General features: G+C 47.5%; 5 protein-coding genes across 5 annotated transcripts; 3 read left to right on the forward strand and 2 right to left on the reverse strand.

Moving 5' to 3' along the window:
• The first annotated feature begins 121 nt into the window (after positions 1-121).
• Positions 122-2,877, forward strand: F5147DRAFT_686298 (major facilitator superfamily domain-containing protein). Its single transcript, XM_041436742.1, has 10 exons — positions 122-487; positions 541-893; positions 947-1,002; positions 1,057-1,216; positions 1,268-1,331; positions 1,383-1,782; positions 1,841-1,900; positions 1,947-2,010; positions 2,065-2,425; positions 2,475-2,877. Exons 1-10 carry the CDS (start codon positions 234-236, stop codon positions 2,755-2,757), a joined length of 2,055 nt encoding a protein of 684 aa, XP_041294904.1. The 5' UTR covers positions 122-233; the 3' UTR covers positions 2,758-2,877.
• Positions 2,878-3,607: 730 nt separating this feature from the next.
• Positions 3,608-5,387, reverse strand: F5147DRAFT_686304 (inositol polyphosphate phosphatase). The gene is made up of 5 exons (XM_041436743.1): positions 5,112-5,387; positions 4,778-5,060; positions 4,336-4,728; positions 4,153-4,285; positions 3,608-4,107 (listed from the first exon to the last, which is right to left on the reverse strand). The coding sequence occupies exons 1-5, from the start codon at positions 5,305-5,307 to the stop codon at positions 3,817-3,819; spliced, it is 1,296 nt and encodes a 431-aa protein (XP_041294905.1). The 5' UTR covers positions 5,308-5,387; the 3' UTR covers positions 3,608-3,816.
• An 861-nt stretch (positions 5,388-6,248) lies between these two features.
• F5147DRAFT_686308 (uncharacterized protein) lies at positions 6,249-6,920 on the forward strand. The gene is made up of 2 exons (XM_041436744.1): positions 6,249-6,389; positions 6,623-6,920. Exons 1-2 carry the CDS (start codon positions 6,260-6,262, stop codon positions 6,808-6,810), a joined length of 318 nt encoding a protein of 105 aa, XP_041294906.1. The 5' UTR covers positions 6,249-6,259; the 3' UTR covers positions 6,811-6,920.
• Positions 6,921-7,673: 753 nt separating this feature from the next.
• F5147DRAFT_633160 (OPT oligopeptide transporter protein-domain-containing protein) lies at positions 7,674-11,095 on the forward strand (the record flags this gene model as incomplete). The annotated part of the gene is made up of 22 exons (XM_041432838.1): positions 7,674-7,920; positions 7,973-7,995; positions 8,052-8,159; positions 8,222-8,316; positions 8,367-8,435; positions 8,492-8,517; positions 8,578-8,707; positions 8,771-8,933; positions 8,990-9,037; positions 9,086-9,117; positions 9,165-9,222; positions 9,279-9,431; positions 9,486-9,680; positions 9,735-9,832; positions 9,886-9,981; positions 10,024-10,093; positions 10,148-10,162; positions 10,217-10,268; positions 10,323-10,397; positions 10,447-10,714; positions 10,767-10,903; positions 10,956-11,095. The coding sequence occupies 22 exons, from the start codon at positions 7,674-7,676 to the stop codon at positions 11,093-11,095; spliced, it is 2,298 nt and encodes a 765-aa protein (XP_041294907.1).
• Positions 10,956-13,019, reverse strand: F5147DRAFT_686327 (uncharacterized protein). The gene is made up of 5 exons (XM_041436745.1): positions 12,395-13,019; positions 11,987-12,342; positions 11,702-11,931; positions 11,446-11,581; positions 10,956-11,396 (listed from the first exon to the last, which is right to left on the reverse strand). Exons 1-5 carry the CDS (start codon positions 12,717-12,719, stop codon positions 11,256-11,258), a joined length of 1,188 nt encoding a protein of 395 aa, XP_041294908.1. The 5' UTR covers positions 12,720-13,019; the 3' UTR covers positions 10,956-11,255.
• Between the last annotated feature and the right edge of the window lie 54 nt (positions 13,020-13,073).

Here is a 13,073-nt window from a genome sequence, read left to right on the forward strand (position 1 = left end):
GGAGGTCCAGGCCTGCAGTGCGTGTTCTGCCGGGGCCCGGCGGACTAAAACTCCCAAGTTCTGACTAGCAATATTACATAATGACACCGACTACTTCACAGTATATTGATCAGTGACATGTGCTTGCAATGATGCAGATGATTAATTTGGGGCGGCAGCGCACCTTGCGGTACGTATTAAAATAAAGTATCACAACCTTTCGATCCACAGGCACTTAGCACTCCACGGCCACCATGTCCCGAAGGCCATCCAGAAACACCTCTGGGATTCTCTCCGAGCCGAGGGGTGTAAATATTCCCCAATCCGAAAGGTTAATCTTGCCTAGCGAGCCAGTCGATGAACATATCCTGCACTCACATCAACAGTCAGAACGCACGTTCGTGGACCAGGACGGGTCGTTTCCGCTTGACCGAGAAGATGAGGAACATGACGAAGAAGTTACAGCATGGAAGGTAATGCCATGGTGGAAAAGACCTTCGCCCTACTGGTCAGCGAGCGAGCCTGCTGTGTCAGAGATAATATCATTGACCTTTCAAGCAGGTTGATATTTTCCACGCCTGTGGCATCGTTAGGCTTCTCTGCAATCATTGGTCCTCGGGTGGAGATGTACACTGCTCTCGCATGTCGTGTTCATGCGCCCGGGCTCGAGTTACAGTATGAACCGAACGGCATGCTACATCTAGCTCAGCCGCATTCAGTGTTATCCGTGGACACGGCGAAGACTCTATATGATGGACTGAATCTAAATGATCTCAGTGCTCCAGTCGTGTCTGCTCAATCTGTGTCTGTATACGTTCCTGCAGATACTGGTTCCCAACAGTCACCCGTTCCAGACCGCGACCAATGCGCGTCTGACCCAGTCGTGCAAGCTACCGTCGCGCAATTGTCCGCAGGTTGGGTTCATTGTCTTTCTTTATACATCAGAGAGGCACTTATACCGGGGTAGTTCTCAGCACTACTATGGGTATCTTGAGCTGCCTTACAACCGTTTGGTGGGGTTCGGTGAGTCACTACGTTCATGTTTTTTTGATGTTCCCATGACCTCCTGCTCGCCAGCTCGCCGACCGTTTTGGCCGAACATCAATCATGGGCATCTCGATGCTTGGTTTACTTTCATGTGATTTAATTTTCATTGTCACAGCATTCTTTGTGGAGCGGCTCCCAGGCGGATACTGGTTCTTGATACTCGGTTTTGCATCAGATGGTATGGCTGGTGGTAAGTCAGAGCATGTCACTGGGGATAGGTCGGTGTTTAACGTATTTTAAGGGATGACCACTGGGGTTGCTGCTTCTCATGCCTATCTCGCCGACAGTACCCATCGTTCTGAGCGGTAGGGTTGAAAATCCACCCATGTTCTACTCAAATAAATGATCATTGATAGATCTCGTATATTTTCCCTAGCATTGGGTATCATGTTTTTTGGTGTGGCCCTTGGTCCTGTCATTGGAGGTGTCTTAATTCGAGCGACGGGCTCGACACTTTCCACGTTCTATTTAGCTGCGACTGTCCACGCGCTGTACGCTGCTTTTATGTTTCTGATTGTCCCCGAATCACAGACAAAAGCGAGAGCACTTGGCGCACAGAAAAGACGGCAAGCATCACTTGAAAGGCGGAATGGTGACGCTGTATCCATCTTAAAGAGCGCCATGAGGTTCTTCAGCCCTCTAGCCGTTCTTCAGCCCGAGCGTATCAGTGTTAACGGAAACCCACTCAAACGCTCCAAGAGAGATTGGAGTTTATGCTTCATTGTTGCTAGCTATGGCTTTACGATGTTCCCGATGGTATGGCGCCATTGTATCTTCGTGGTATCTCCAATACTTACACCTACTTTTCTCGCAGGGTATGATGACATACGTGTTACAGTACGCCGCAGGAAATTTCAAGTGGTCATCGGAAACGGTAAAAGCACGCAAGAATGTCGTCACTAAATCTGATAACCTTCTAGATTAGCTACTACGTCGCCTTCGCTGGAGCTGGCCGTGCGCTATTCTTGGCTGTCATCTTACCTGGTCTGTAAAAATAACTCATATCCATCTTTGTTCAATATGAATTCAATTCCCTAGTTATCATCAAGCTTCTGAAACCAGCGCCTGTGCAGCTCCCCACTGCCCCAGATGAGCCACTTCAGAACTTGTCATCACAGACCCTTCCGAGTAGACAGAGTAACACAGGACCACCCTCTCATTCTGCGAAGTTTGATCTCAATCTTGCTCGAATCTCTATCGTTCTTGACATTCTTTCGTTCGCTACAATGATTTTTGCTTCTGATGGTCTTGTCTTCGCCTTCGGATCTATTTTGCAATCACTGGGCGCCGGGTACTCGCCTGCTGTCCAAGCATTCGCGCTCGATGTTTACAGCAGAAGGGGAGGAAAGGGCGAAGCTGGAAAGCTTTTTGGCGCCATTGGTGTGGTACAAGCTCTTAGGTAGGAGAGTCGATTTTGGCCAACTCAAGCTCTGACACATTCAATATAGTTCTCAGATCCTGGGTCCCGCATTGTTTGGCTTTGTGTATTACAAGACCGTCGCGACCTTCCCTGGTGCAATTTTTGCTTTGAGTGTGGTGCTGATGATAATTTCTTTCGGCTTGCTCGTACTAGTACACCCGCCTACGAACAAGGATGATGCTGAAAGTACGATATTGAACGACGAGACTCAAGTTCCAGTGATCCGTGTCAAGATAACCCAGGAGGATGATCTTGTTCACAGTGAGGACGAAGAGGCGGGAGGACGTGACGCTCAGAGTCAACATAGATAATTTTGCAGTACAAGGACACCCCTTCGGTCGGCTCTTCGGTATGTACGGGACATTACTAGTAGTACAATCATGTGCTTCGTTCGTCTTTGCAAATAGACACAGCGTGTCTCTTTGTGTTCTCAATTAACCGTGAGCAAAGGGACCCGTTCGAAGGTCGAGCACGGTCCGTGCTAGCGCAATTATTGACAACCATTAAATATAGTTGCATACGCGGGTCGCACAGGAAACTGTCTTGGAGAATATGTGGTGAGAAGAGAAAGTCAATGGCGTCGTCAAAGATTATCATGATGGTCACTGGGTATGAGCGCGAAATTTTGTCGATTTCCGGAACAGTCTTCTCCATTCTGCTCTACTAAAGCCGTGTCATCCATGCTACGAGATGTACCCCAATGAACGCTGTGGTGTTTCGAATGAGATCCGCGCGATGTGAATGAGGCATGCAAATTGATGTTGTCGTCGGTTATAGAGATGCCAAATATATGATGTGCCGGTGCCGTGCGTCCACGACCATACGCAGTCGCACTCGGTGCACTGAGGCATCCATATCAAATCCATTTTCCTGCTTGACTGAAAAGGCATTGCGCAAAACTTTACCTGCTATGATGAGCGCGCGAGTGAGCCATCGGCAAGGGGTAGCAATGAGCAAAGACACGAAAATCAAGAGATTCGAAGCCACGTACATCTTTGACAAAGAGAATTTGCCTTCATTTCATCGTCAATGATAAGACCAGTAGTTCAAGTTGTCCTCGCATTCGGCGGTAGACAGTTTCCAGCTTCGGCAGAAGCGGTGTTGGCACCAAGTATGAACACATTTACACGAATATTACATCGCCAGAAATTCATTTGGTTGTTTGCTTCCATTTTAAAGGTCGTAAAATTAAGCAGAGGTCACCATAGTGAGGAAAGAACCGTAAATAGGAGAGAAAACTATGAACGTACAGCAACACAGCTAATTAGCATGACGTGGTGAGCGCAATGACAAATAGATAGTGATAGATAGGTGGCTGTGATCCATAATGGTATGCATATACACCTTGAACAATTGACATCAACGTTGACTCAAGCATCGGCAAAAGATGCAGCTGGTACTTTCCACCATCTCCATGCGATGAGTCCCAGAAAGAAGTTGAGAATCCCAACAATGGCTGAGCCAGCTCCAAGCACTGTGAGAAGCCACCATATCGATCCAATGATACGATCAAGCGTGCGGCCGGTATACCGTTTCAGCGTAGCACGCGGATCAGGCATAGGCGTATACGACGAGGGCAACTGAAGCATTGGAGGTGCACACGTTTCTGGGGACGATGCAGTGGTGGGTGATGGAAGCAGTAGTAGACAGACAACAGGTTTCTGTTCACTTGTTAGATGCGAAGTAAAACAGTGATAAGAACTTACATGGTCTGATGTGACGTATGATGGTATTGATGTGTACAAAATGTTGGTGATGTTAGACTTCTCAGGTGTGTCGGGGGAATCAGTATAAGTCGCATACATTATTCTATCGGTCCAAGATGGGGTCCGTTTCGTACTGTCAAGGCTGGGTAAGTAGGAGAAAATCATTGAGAAAAGATGACACACCTGTACCGGTCGACCTCGCCAAGCTTGTATTTATATGTGCATTTGAATGTCCAGAATGGGCCCTCATGCAAACCAATGAAAGCCGTCCCTTTCCTCCGCTGGTTCAGAAGTTGGTCAAATTCCTTCAACTGTTCACGAGATGCGTCGTCCTTCATCATCGTAAGAGCATCGTATGGTTGGGAAGTTTGCACATGCGGATGCGACGGGGGTATTGTTATACGGAAGTTGAGGTCGCCGAGGAAGAATAGGTGTGACGTCGAATACATGGTAGTCGGGGAAGAGGAAGGAGATGATGGTAGTGGAGGGAAGAGAAGAGTGCTAACGATGTGACGATAATCTGCGACCCGTCGAGCGAGATTGGCCTCGTGTGCGGTGAGGTGAGCACACACAAACCTGGAAAGAATTTGTTCGGGACACAAGCCATCATGAACATGAGACATACGTGAAAACTTCTCCAGCTTTGCTCCCTCTGTCTGAGACACGGAATCGTATACCAACAGCACCTTTGTTACCCATGTAAGCTGGGCCTGTCCCAGTCCATTGAGTTTGCACATCACAAACCCGGCGCGCGATGCCACTATCTCGTGCGTACACGAGAAGTGCAACACCAACGTTCACAGCCTTCGCAACTAGCGTGTAAGACTCCTTACCGAGAGTGTGCTTCTCAATCTGACTACGAATATGCGCGTCCCTATCGTCGAGCACAGCCTTTGACAATCCAGCCACTTAGTGCATGTGTTATGTTAGAATAATGATGTACAAACACGACGACATACGTCCAAGGTGGAGGGGCAGAAGTTCCTGGAAGCCAATCGCAAAAATGTCTGGTGCACGAGACTCCTTAGAGAGGAAAGAGGCTACTTGGAGTGTTGGAACGAGCCAATCGACAAGATCCTGAGGCAGGCCAGCTCCGCCTTGAAGGTTTGTATTATATGAACCGACTTGAACAAACAAATTTCCGTCACTGGACATCGTAAAAGTGGGTCTTTGATGGACTTTGAAGTAGTTAAAGGGATGGGTCCAAGTATGTTACAGTACAGCACTGTGCACCGGACAGGACGTTATTACTATGACCTTGTTTTAGCGAACGTCACGTATTAGTCAGCCAACCTGAATCAACTTGTTTCAAATCGACAACTTTACTCGGCAATAAAACACTTCCGACAGAACAAAGACTGTCCCTGCGAGCACCGCACAGAGGATAGTACCTCCAGTAAGCCATTTAAGCGCACAAAATAAGTAAAAGACATTCTCAAATACTTACTTCCGAATTGGCACTCACAAACGGGCTCCTCCCCCTACTCTCTCAACATAGCGCTAGAACATATCACAGCGAATGATATGGATCAAGATAAACAAATTGATGGAATGGAAGTTCGATCCCACCTTTTCCTACCCAGAATCGCTTGAAGCAAGTTTCTGCGCCTTCATAACATCGAGACCCCCTTGCACCATACCAGCAAGTCAGGGTCTCAGACTACCTGGGGATACACCAAAATTAATCAATGTAACTATCAGTGTTATGCACCTATTGGATAAAAATGGTGACTATATGTTGGAGGATGGAGGATGGTTCGGTCAAGATGACGACACAACATCTCTACCAATGTGCCAGAACACCTGGCCGCACCAGGAGCAGGCGAGATTGGAGCTCTCCTCACAACTATGTCGACCCTCTCCAAGAACGCACCACTATACGTTGTGATCAAGTCGTCCAAACTTTGAAAAGACCTCCTACCAAGACAAACAGACTCAAGCTGGCTAGACCACCCCTACAGAGAACTGAAGGTAGTGCTATTTGCTAACCTAAGAGCATATTGTGCTTTGACATCCCTCACTGGATGGAAAGCATCTCGATCTCAACTGTGGATAGTTTGGGCGCCATGTGCCGACGTGTAAGGGTCTGTTTAGTGGTGCTAATTTGATGGCTTATATCATTGTTTGGCTGGCGACTCAACTTCATGCCTTTAATCCGCTCCTCACCGGCACCAGTCACCCACATCATCACCAACCAGCCTCGAGTTTGGGTTCCGAACGGTCACTCTGGTCCATAGGTATTTACACATTTGTCACTGCATTCTCTGCACAAGTACCAGCGCCACAACCCTATCGTCAGATGCTTTGTGTCTGCAAATAATTTTTTGCGTATTCTGATGGGTACATTTTGATTATATTTCCGTACTACGTACGCTCGTCGCTTTGTGTCTACCGTACTCTTTAATTTCCGCACACCATTACTTTCTCGTGTAGTGGGTTATTTGTGCACGTGGCTGACGACTTGTTCCAGATCTATCCAGAGCTGAATTCATAGGAGAATCGCCGAGTCTTACCAAGTACTATGAATTTCCAATAGGGCCACGTCAAGATCCAATATCGAGTGCCACATCATGGAAGCCTCTGAGCAAGATCGGCACAGTCGGAGGTCCGGCAGTTCAGTTCAACCACACAGGATCTCACCTGACTAACTGCAAGTAGTCACCCAACTCAATCTTCCTCGTCAAAATCATTTTTGTAACAAGTAATAGATTCCAATTGTAGGAATTCTCCACGCCCAAGTGACGCGGATCTATTGGTTCTTTTGAAATCTAGGGCGATATCCTTTTTACCTTGGCAGCAGATCATATGTAACTGGAAAGTGTATCCGTGGCTTGTGACTTTGGCTTCCTGGCCGCAATGTTGCTAACACTTGCTGGCCCATTTGTGGAGCTCTCTATTGAGCCCCATAATGTCTTATCTTCCATCAAGTGCATAGTGCGTGCAATTGACTGACAATTGGATATCGGACCTCGCCTCTTGTACGTGCAGTGTCATAGTATCTACGTTGCGACACACTGTTGACCAGATTTTCATCAAGTCTAGAACATCTCAAATACGAAATCCCTTCGTTAACTCTTGCAGAATGATGCAGGTGTGTTTGGTACTCAGTCAATTGGCAAGCAAACAGGCTAAGTGTCGAGTGTTCTCGTACAAGTTAAGAAGGCAGGTTGACTAAATCTATATCAATGCCGTCTAACCCCTCGACTCGTTTAGTCCAGTGTGAATTTCACTCAAAGTCCGTTATCTTTTGATTATGGTCATGCAAGAGACAGTGCGCCACCAACACTGCTGGCACCTTCTACCGCAGCCACGGGCATGTATCATTTCAAGTTTCTGTGCCTGTTACATCTCAAGGATAGGACATCTATCTATCTATCTTTCGATTCTTTCTCGGTTCTTTCTCGGCCCATTGGTCCGTTCCTCACTATGTTTGAGGCATGCTTGGTGCATATCGATAAATATCAGCTCTTCTACCTTGGTCTGCCTTGGCACGTCGTACCCTCCCTCTAGTCATGGCTGCTATGGAAAGAATTTCTAGTCTCAATGACGAGAAATCCATGGACGTGAAGGAGAAATCGAAATCTTACTGCGTCAATGGGGATATCGAGACCTCTACTGGAGAAGACACTGATGACATTGCTGTTCTTCAGAACGAGCGAGATATTGCAACTCACGTCATTTCCGTGGACGACGATCCTAGTCTGAACCCCTGGACCTTTCGGGCTTTCTTCATCGGCCTTGGCCTTTCCGCCTTTGGTGGATCCCTCGGTAAAGCAGTCGAGATCTTTCAGTCGAGGCTCCTACTCACTTGCACCCCTAGCTCAAATCTATTACTTTAAACCTGTGAGAGTTCTTTATCGAACATCAAGTCGGAGGGCTCATTCATGTGGACACTCCAGCAAACTGTCAGTGTATCTCTGATGTTCCTCGGCATCATATCCTATGTGATTGGCCTTGCGATGGAGACATTCATTCCACGCTACGGACTGCTCCGATACCTGAATCCAGTGCGTCCGAGTCTTTCACGTAGCCTCTGACCCTGAAGTTCATGCGTATTTATGAATATCAGGGACCCTTCAATAAGAAAGAGAATGCGTTCATTATCATCATGTCCAGTGCAGCCGCGAACTCTGCGTTGGCTACAGAAGTTCTCGCTGTCCAACGGTGGGTTCGCAGTCCAATTCCTCTGTCGGTAGTGACTGACGACTCATCAGTTTGTATTATAACATCACGCCGAATGCGGTTTCATCAATATTTTTGCTGTTCTCTTCTCAACTGCTCGGGTGCGTTGTGCTGGCGTATTCCTTACTCCACCCATCGCTGAAGCCGCAAACCACAGCTATGGGATCGGCGGTCTGATGCGAGGTATTTTTGCTTCCGACGGTAGCTATACTTGGAATCTCAGCTCATGACACTTTGGCTCAGGGATCCTCCTCTATCCGTCGAAGATGTTGTATCCTAGCGTTCTCCCGTTGCTCTCCATGCTCGACGCTTTCTATCACGATGGTATCGCAGCACGCCAAAAGCTCAAGGTGTTCTATTTCGTCTTTACTGCGTGCGTTTAAACTTGATTGATAAATCATAATTAATCTTCAATTTTCAATCATCTTAAACTCAGAATCTTTATATGGGAGCTTTTTCCAGAATGGATATTCCCCCTGCTCACCGGTGTCTCAATATTCTGCCTCGCCGTTCCTAACAATGCTGCTGTGTCTCGCGTGTTTGGTGGTTCCAACGGAAATGAGGGCCTCGGTCTATTGTCCCTGTGCCTCGACTGGCAGGTAATGCCCACCATCTCCATTTGGTTGACACTTTACGTTGAACTCAATATGTTTAGTACATCTCGGGTGGATTGAACCCGATGACTATCCCACTGAAAGCTCAGGTTAGTTGGCCCACCTAGTGCGTACGACAATTCTTACATCCACCCTAGCTCTCCAGCTTCATTGGTTATATTCTCTGCATGTATGTGATTTCAGTTACATCGCAAAACATTGCTGAGAGAGGTGAAGGGTCGTTTTCGTCGCCGTATTCTACAACAATATTTGGGAATCTCGGAACCTCCCATTTGTAAGGAACATCCTCATTGCGCTGTCTAATGTCCAGGCTAACAATGTACCGATCAGTTGGCGCAGCTCCTCTTTTACGAGAACGGGACTGTCTACGACCAGACTTTGATTATGAATTCCAACTATGAGGTGGATCCTACCTTGGTGGCAGAACAGGGGCTGCCATTCTACGCCGGCACCTGGATTGTTAACCTGCTGTCAACCAACCTCGTATGCCATGAAATACTGCTGATGTAAAGTGCTTTGCTCATAGTTCCAACACAGGCATTGGCTGCGACGTTCACTCACCTCCTCCTGTGGAATAGAGATGACCTTCGTGCAGCCTGGACTTGGATCAACATGGACACACTGAGGAGTTGGCGTGCTAATTTCGATTGGAAGTTCTGGAAACACAGTGGAGAGAGGAAAGTCCCCGCCAACACTGAGGACCTCGACCCGCACTACCGGGAGATGCTCAAGGTCAGTCCTTTTGACATCTGATAGAGACCTTACCACTAACGTATTACTATACAGTATCCAGATGCTCCGAATAGTTGGTACTTGTTGACGTTCGTTCTCTCCTTCATTGTTGGACTGGTCGTCATCTACAAGACAAATTCCACACTTCCCTGGTGAGTAACATTAACATTCTTCATCTGATGAAAAGTTTATTGAGTCTTTTGAGGTGGGGCTTTGTCATTGCAGTCTTCTTGGGCGCTGTGTCTATCTTGTTCTTTGGCGCGTTAGCCGCCATTACTGGCATTGGTCTCTCCATCCGCACGTATTATTTAGATGCTATAACTGTCCTGAGCTGATCTTTCAGTGAAGAAACCCTAGTCCAGATGATTGCTGGCTACCTGCACAACGGAAGACCCATGGCGAATATGTTCTTTGTTCGTTTAACGTCCTTTCCAGTCTTTGACCACCACTGATGTTAGTATTCACAGGTCCTTTACAGTTATGTATGCATTTCCATTTTCGCCTCCTCGACCTCCTTTTGATTTGATTTTCCCCAGAATACCGTGTCTCAAGCAATGCTACTACTACGCGATCTGAAGATTGCTCAATGTATGTGCACATTGTTAGTCGGAAAGAGAATATTTCTCACTGGCAGATTCCTAGACGCCAAACTGCCTCCCCGCGCTGCATTCACAGCCCAGGTCCTTGGCACCTTGCTCGGTGCTGCTCTCAACTATGGTTAGGGAGCCGTCTTTCCTATCCATTCTCCACAACTGACTTGTTTCAGTATTAATGAATTCTATCATCGACAGTCAACGCGAAATCCTGTTATCTGTACAAGGAACAAACATCTGGTCTGGCCAGCAACCTCAATCATACAACTCGCAAGCCATTGCGTGGGGTGGCCTTGCTCACGAGCTCTTTTCATCTGGTCAAAGGTACCAATGGGTTCCCTTGTCCTATATCATTGGCCTGGTTGCGCCTCTTCCTTTCTGGATTGTTCACCGTTACTGGCCGAGACTGCGCACGGATTACTATTACACACCTATCATCTGGTACGCTCTCAATTCATCAATGATCGATATTCTAAGCTCATTATGCATACAGTGCGTACATCGGATGGCTTTGCGTTGGAATAAACTCCTCGATTTTGATGTATTTCACGGTCGCGTTCTTGTCTCAGTGGTGGCTCCGTACTAGGTACCCGCGTTGGTTCACGAAATACAACTATTTGGTCGGCGCAGGTGAGTTCTGTGGCCTTCTTATCTCAACTACTAATATCATGTTATACTATAGCCCTTGATGGTGGAACGCAGGTCATGGTATTCATTCTCTCCTTTGCGGTACAAGGGGCTGCTGGAAATGCACATCTTATTCCGGAATGGTGGGGTGCAAATCAAAGCGGAAACTACGACCGCTGCTCGTATCTCAATTAGTCTTTTACGTTAGGTTGATGTCTTTTTGCAAGCAAGGAATATAAGTTGTCCTATTGAGAGTTGACCATCTACCTTGCGAAGCAGGATCCATTGGTAATTTGGAGTGGAATACAGTATTTCCTGGCAATGCAACTTCCGCGAGGTTCGCATTCAACGGACCCTAGTCCCGCATGCGCGCCGGGATGAACCGCCTCAACACGACCTCGCGCACCGAATAATGCGCAAAGCATGCAGGTGAAGAGAGAACTTTTGGAGATACCCGTGATTCCGCAGGTATGGTGATATACGACAAGACCAGTGTCTGTCGACCAGTTTAGACGGATATTAGTGACGAAGGGATGGAAACTGACCTTTTGAACCTGAGAATTGACCCGGTTTATCGTGCTCAGCCATGACCACGTGAATGGTTCTGCGTTCTGTAGCTTAAACGGTGAGTTTGCCTGATCTTCGGGGTCTTCATATACGGGGATGACGACAATTGCGAATCTAAGGAGATGTCAGCGGAATTCAGACAATTTTGAGTGCAGAATAAGGTTCGCCGAGAGAACTCCTGAGTTCAGTAGAATAAAACGGAGGGTGAAGATTGAGTAAAAACACCACACGCACTCGGCATGCTGAAATACAGGGCCACGTTTATACAGCAGGTAATCGACGCAGAACTTGATGCCGCTTTTGACAACCCAACCATGGGAGCGGTAGTGGTGGTATGCGACATATGACACAAGGAAGGGGTTGTCAAACCGTGAAGGTGATGGTGCGTTTGGTTGTGGGACCAACGACGGTATATGAGCATTTTGGAATGTATTCCATATTTCAGCAAGGGTAAAAGACACATTCTGTGTAAAAACGATATGAACCAGCTAGTTTCAAGGAGGGAATAAAGGAACATACGGTTTGGGGGTGTAAGATTGTCAAACAGTCAAGTGCCCAGACGAGGAAAAAGGCCTCTTGAAGCGAGAGTTGCAGATGCTCGAGGTCTTGTATGGGCTCCATCTCTTCCTCTTCGTCTGGTCCGACGTCTAGAGGCGATCTTTCCGAAGGCACGGGTGCAGATGTTGGTTTCCAGGTCGCAGCAGAGGGGATTATCCGTGTGCCATCCGGTGCAATACCAGGCGCGATAACGCGACCTTGTTCATTGAAAGCAGTCTCTGCTTCTGCGGCAGCAGCAGCAATCGCCTTTGCACGATCGAGCTTAAATTGCTTGCGCTCTGCACGGCGTTTGGCGGTGATCTCTTCGGATGTGAGTGCTATGTAAGTTAAGAGTTAAGATGTTCGGAGCAGTACAAGAGAACGACATACCCTTGCCCTTCATTTTTCTCGCATTTATTTGTCTCGCCAACCAACTAGGCTCACTCCTGGAAAGGTCTCCTTTTCCAAAGAACCCGCGCTGCCATAATAGGGTAGCGTCGCCAGAACTTGGGATCCAAGCTGAGCGGGTGAGAGGGTCGAATAGCGCGGTGCAGTGAGGATTGAGTGGTCGTGTTAGGGAGAGTCCAAGAAATTTGTATGTTGGCTCTGGAAATATGATCGGGAGTAGATGAGCGTATACTCTGGAGGTTTCTGCACGCCGCGAAGAAGGCTTGAGAGACGCGTTTGGACGGGAAGTTTGGTTGATGAGCGACATCACGGTGACTTGTTAAGCCCAGTGAAGATCGACAAGAAACGGGCGGATATACGTGTCGATAGAAGTCGAAGAATTGTCAAGCGCTGTGGATTACCGATGTGTTTCGAGCTGTTTAGCTAAATGAGACTTTCTTCATTGAAGGACCAGCCTATCGAATTCGAGGCCGTTTCCTGATGTCTTTCGGATCCACGAACCGCTTCGTGATTCCGTCCCAGCAGATTCTCAATTAGGGCATTGTCGGTCTCTTTGCAGACTTTAGCAGACAGTTTTGGTCGAGTTGACTGCAGGATTCGCTTGCTTGACAACGTGCTGCAATTGCTCGTACGTTCTACCGAATATCGTTTCTTCCTTGTT

This window comes from Suillus discolor (assembly GCF_016758755.1).
Source record: "Suillus discolor strain FC423 chromosome Unknown F5147scaffold_17, whole genome shotgun sequence".
NCBI lineage: Eukaryota > Fungi > Basidiomycota > Agaricomycetes > Boletales > Suillaceae > Suillus > Suillus discolor.

Excerpts from the sequence above, each read along its gene's own strand:
- F5147DRAFT_686298 (XM_041436742.1), top strand. The coding sequence starts at position 234 with ATGTCCCGAAGGCCATCCAGAAACACCTCTGGGATTCTCTCCGAGCCG. Across the intron at positions 1,003-1,056 it reads CAACCGTTTGGTGGGGTTCG|CTCGCCGACCGTTTTGGCCG; the intron begins GTGAGTCACTAC and ends CCTGCTCGCCAG. Across the intron at positions 2,011-2,064 it reads CTTGGCTGTCATCTTACCTG|TTATCATCAAGCTTCTGAAA; the intron begins GTCTGTAAAAAT and ends TCAATTCCCTAG.
- F5147DRAFT_686304 (XM_041436743.1), bottom strand. The coding sequence starts at position 5,307 with ATGTCCAGTGACGGAAATTTGTTTGTTCAAGTCGGTTCATATAATACA. Across the intron at positions 4,729-4,777 it reads AAAGCTGGAGAAGTTTTCAC|GTTTGTGTGTGCTCACCTCA; the intron begins GTATGTCTCATG and ends AATTCTTTCCAG. Across the intron at positions 4,108-4,152 it reads CATACGTCACATCAGACCAT|AAACCTGTTGTCTGTCTACT; the intron begins GTAAGTTCTTAT and ends ACAAGTGAACAG.
- F5147DRAFT_686308 (XM_041436744.1), top strand. The coding sequence starts at position 6,260 with ATGGCTTATATCATTGTTTGGCTGGCGACTCAACTTCATGCCTTTAAT. Across the intron at positions 6,390-6,622 it reads ACGGTCACTCTGGTCCATAG|ATCTATCCAGAGCTGAATTC; the intron begins GTATTTACACAT and ends GACTTGTTCCAG.
- F5147DRAFT_686327 (XM_041436745.1), bottom strand. The coding sequence starts at position 12,719 with ATGTCGCTCATCAACCAAACTTCCCGTCCAAACGCGTCTCTCAAGCCT. Across the intron at positions 11,932-11,986 it reads CAATCTTACACCCCCAAACC|AATGTGTCTTTTACCCTTGC; the intron begins GTATGTTCCTTT and ends GTTTTTACACAG. Across the intron at positions 11,397-11,445 it reads TCAATTCTCAGGTTCAAAAG|ACACTGGTCTTGTCGTATAT; the intron begins GTCAGTTTCCAT and ends ACTGGTCGACAG.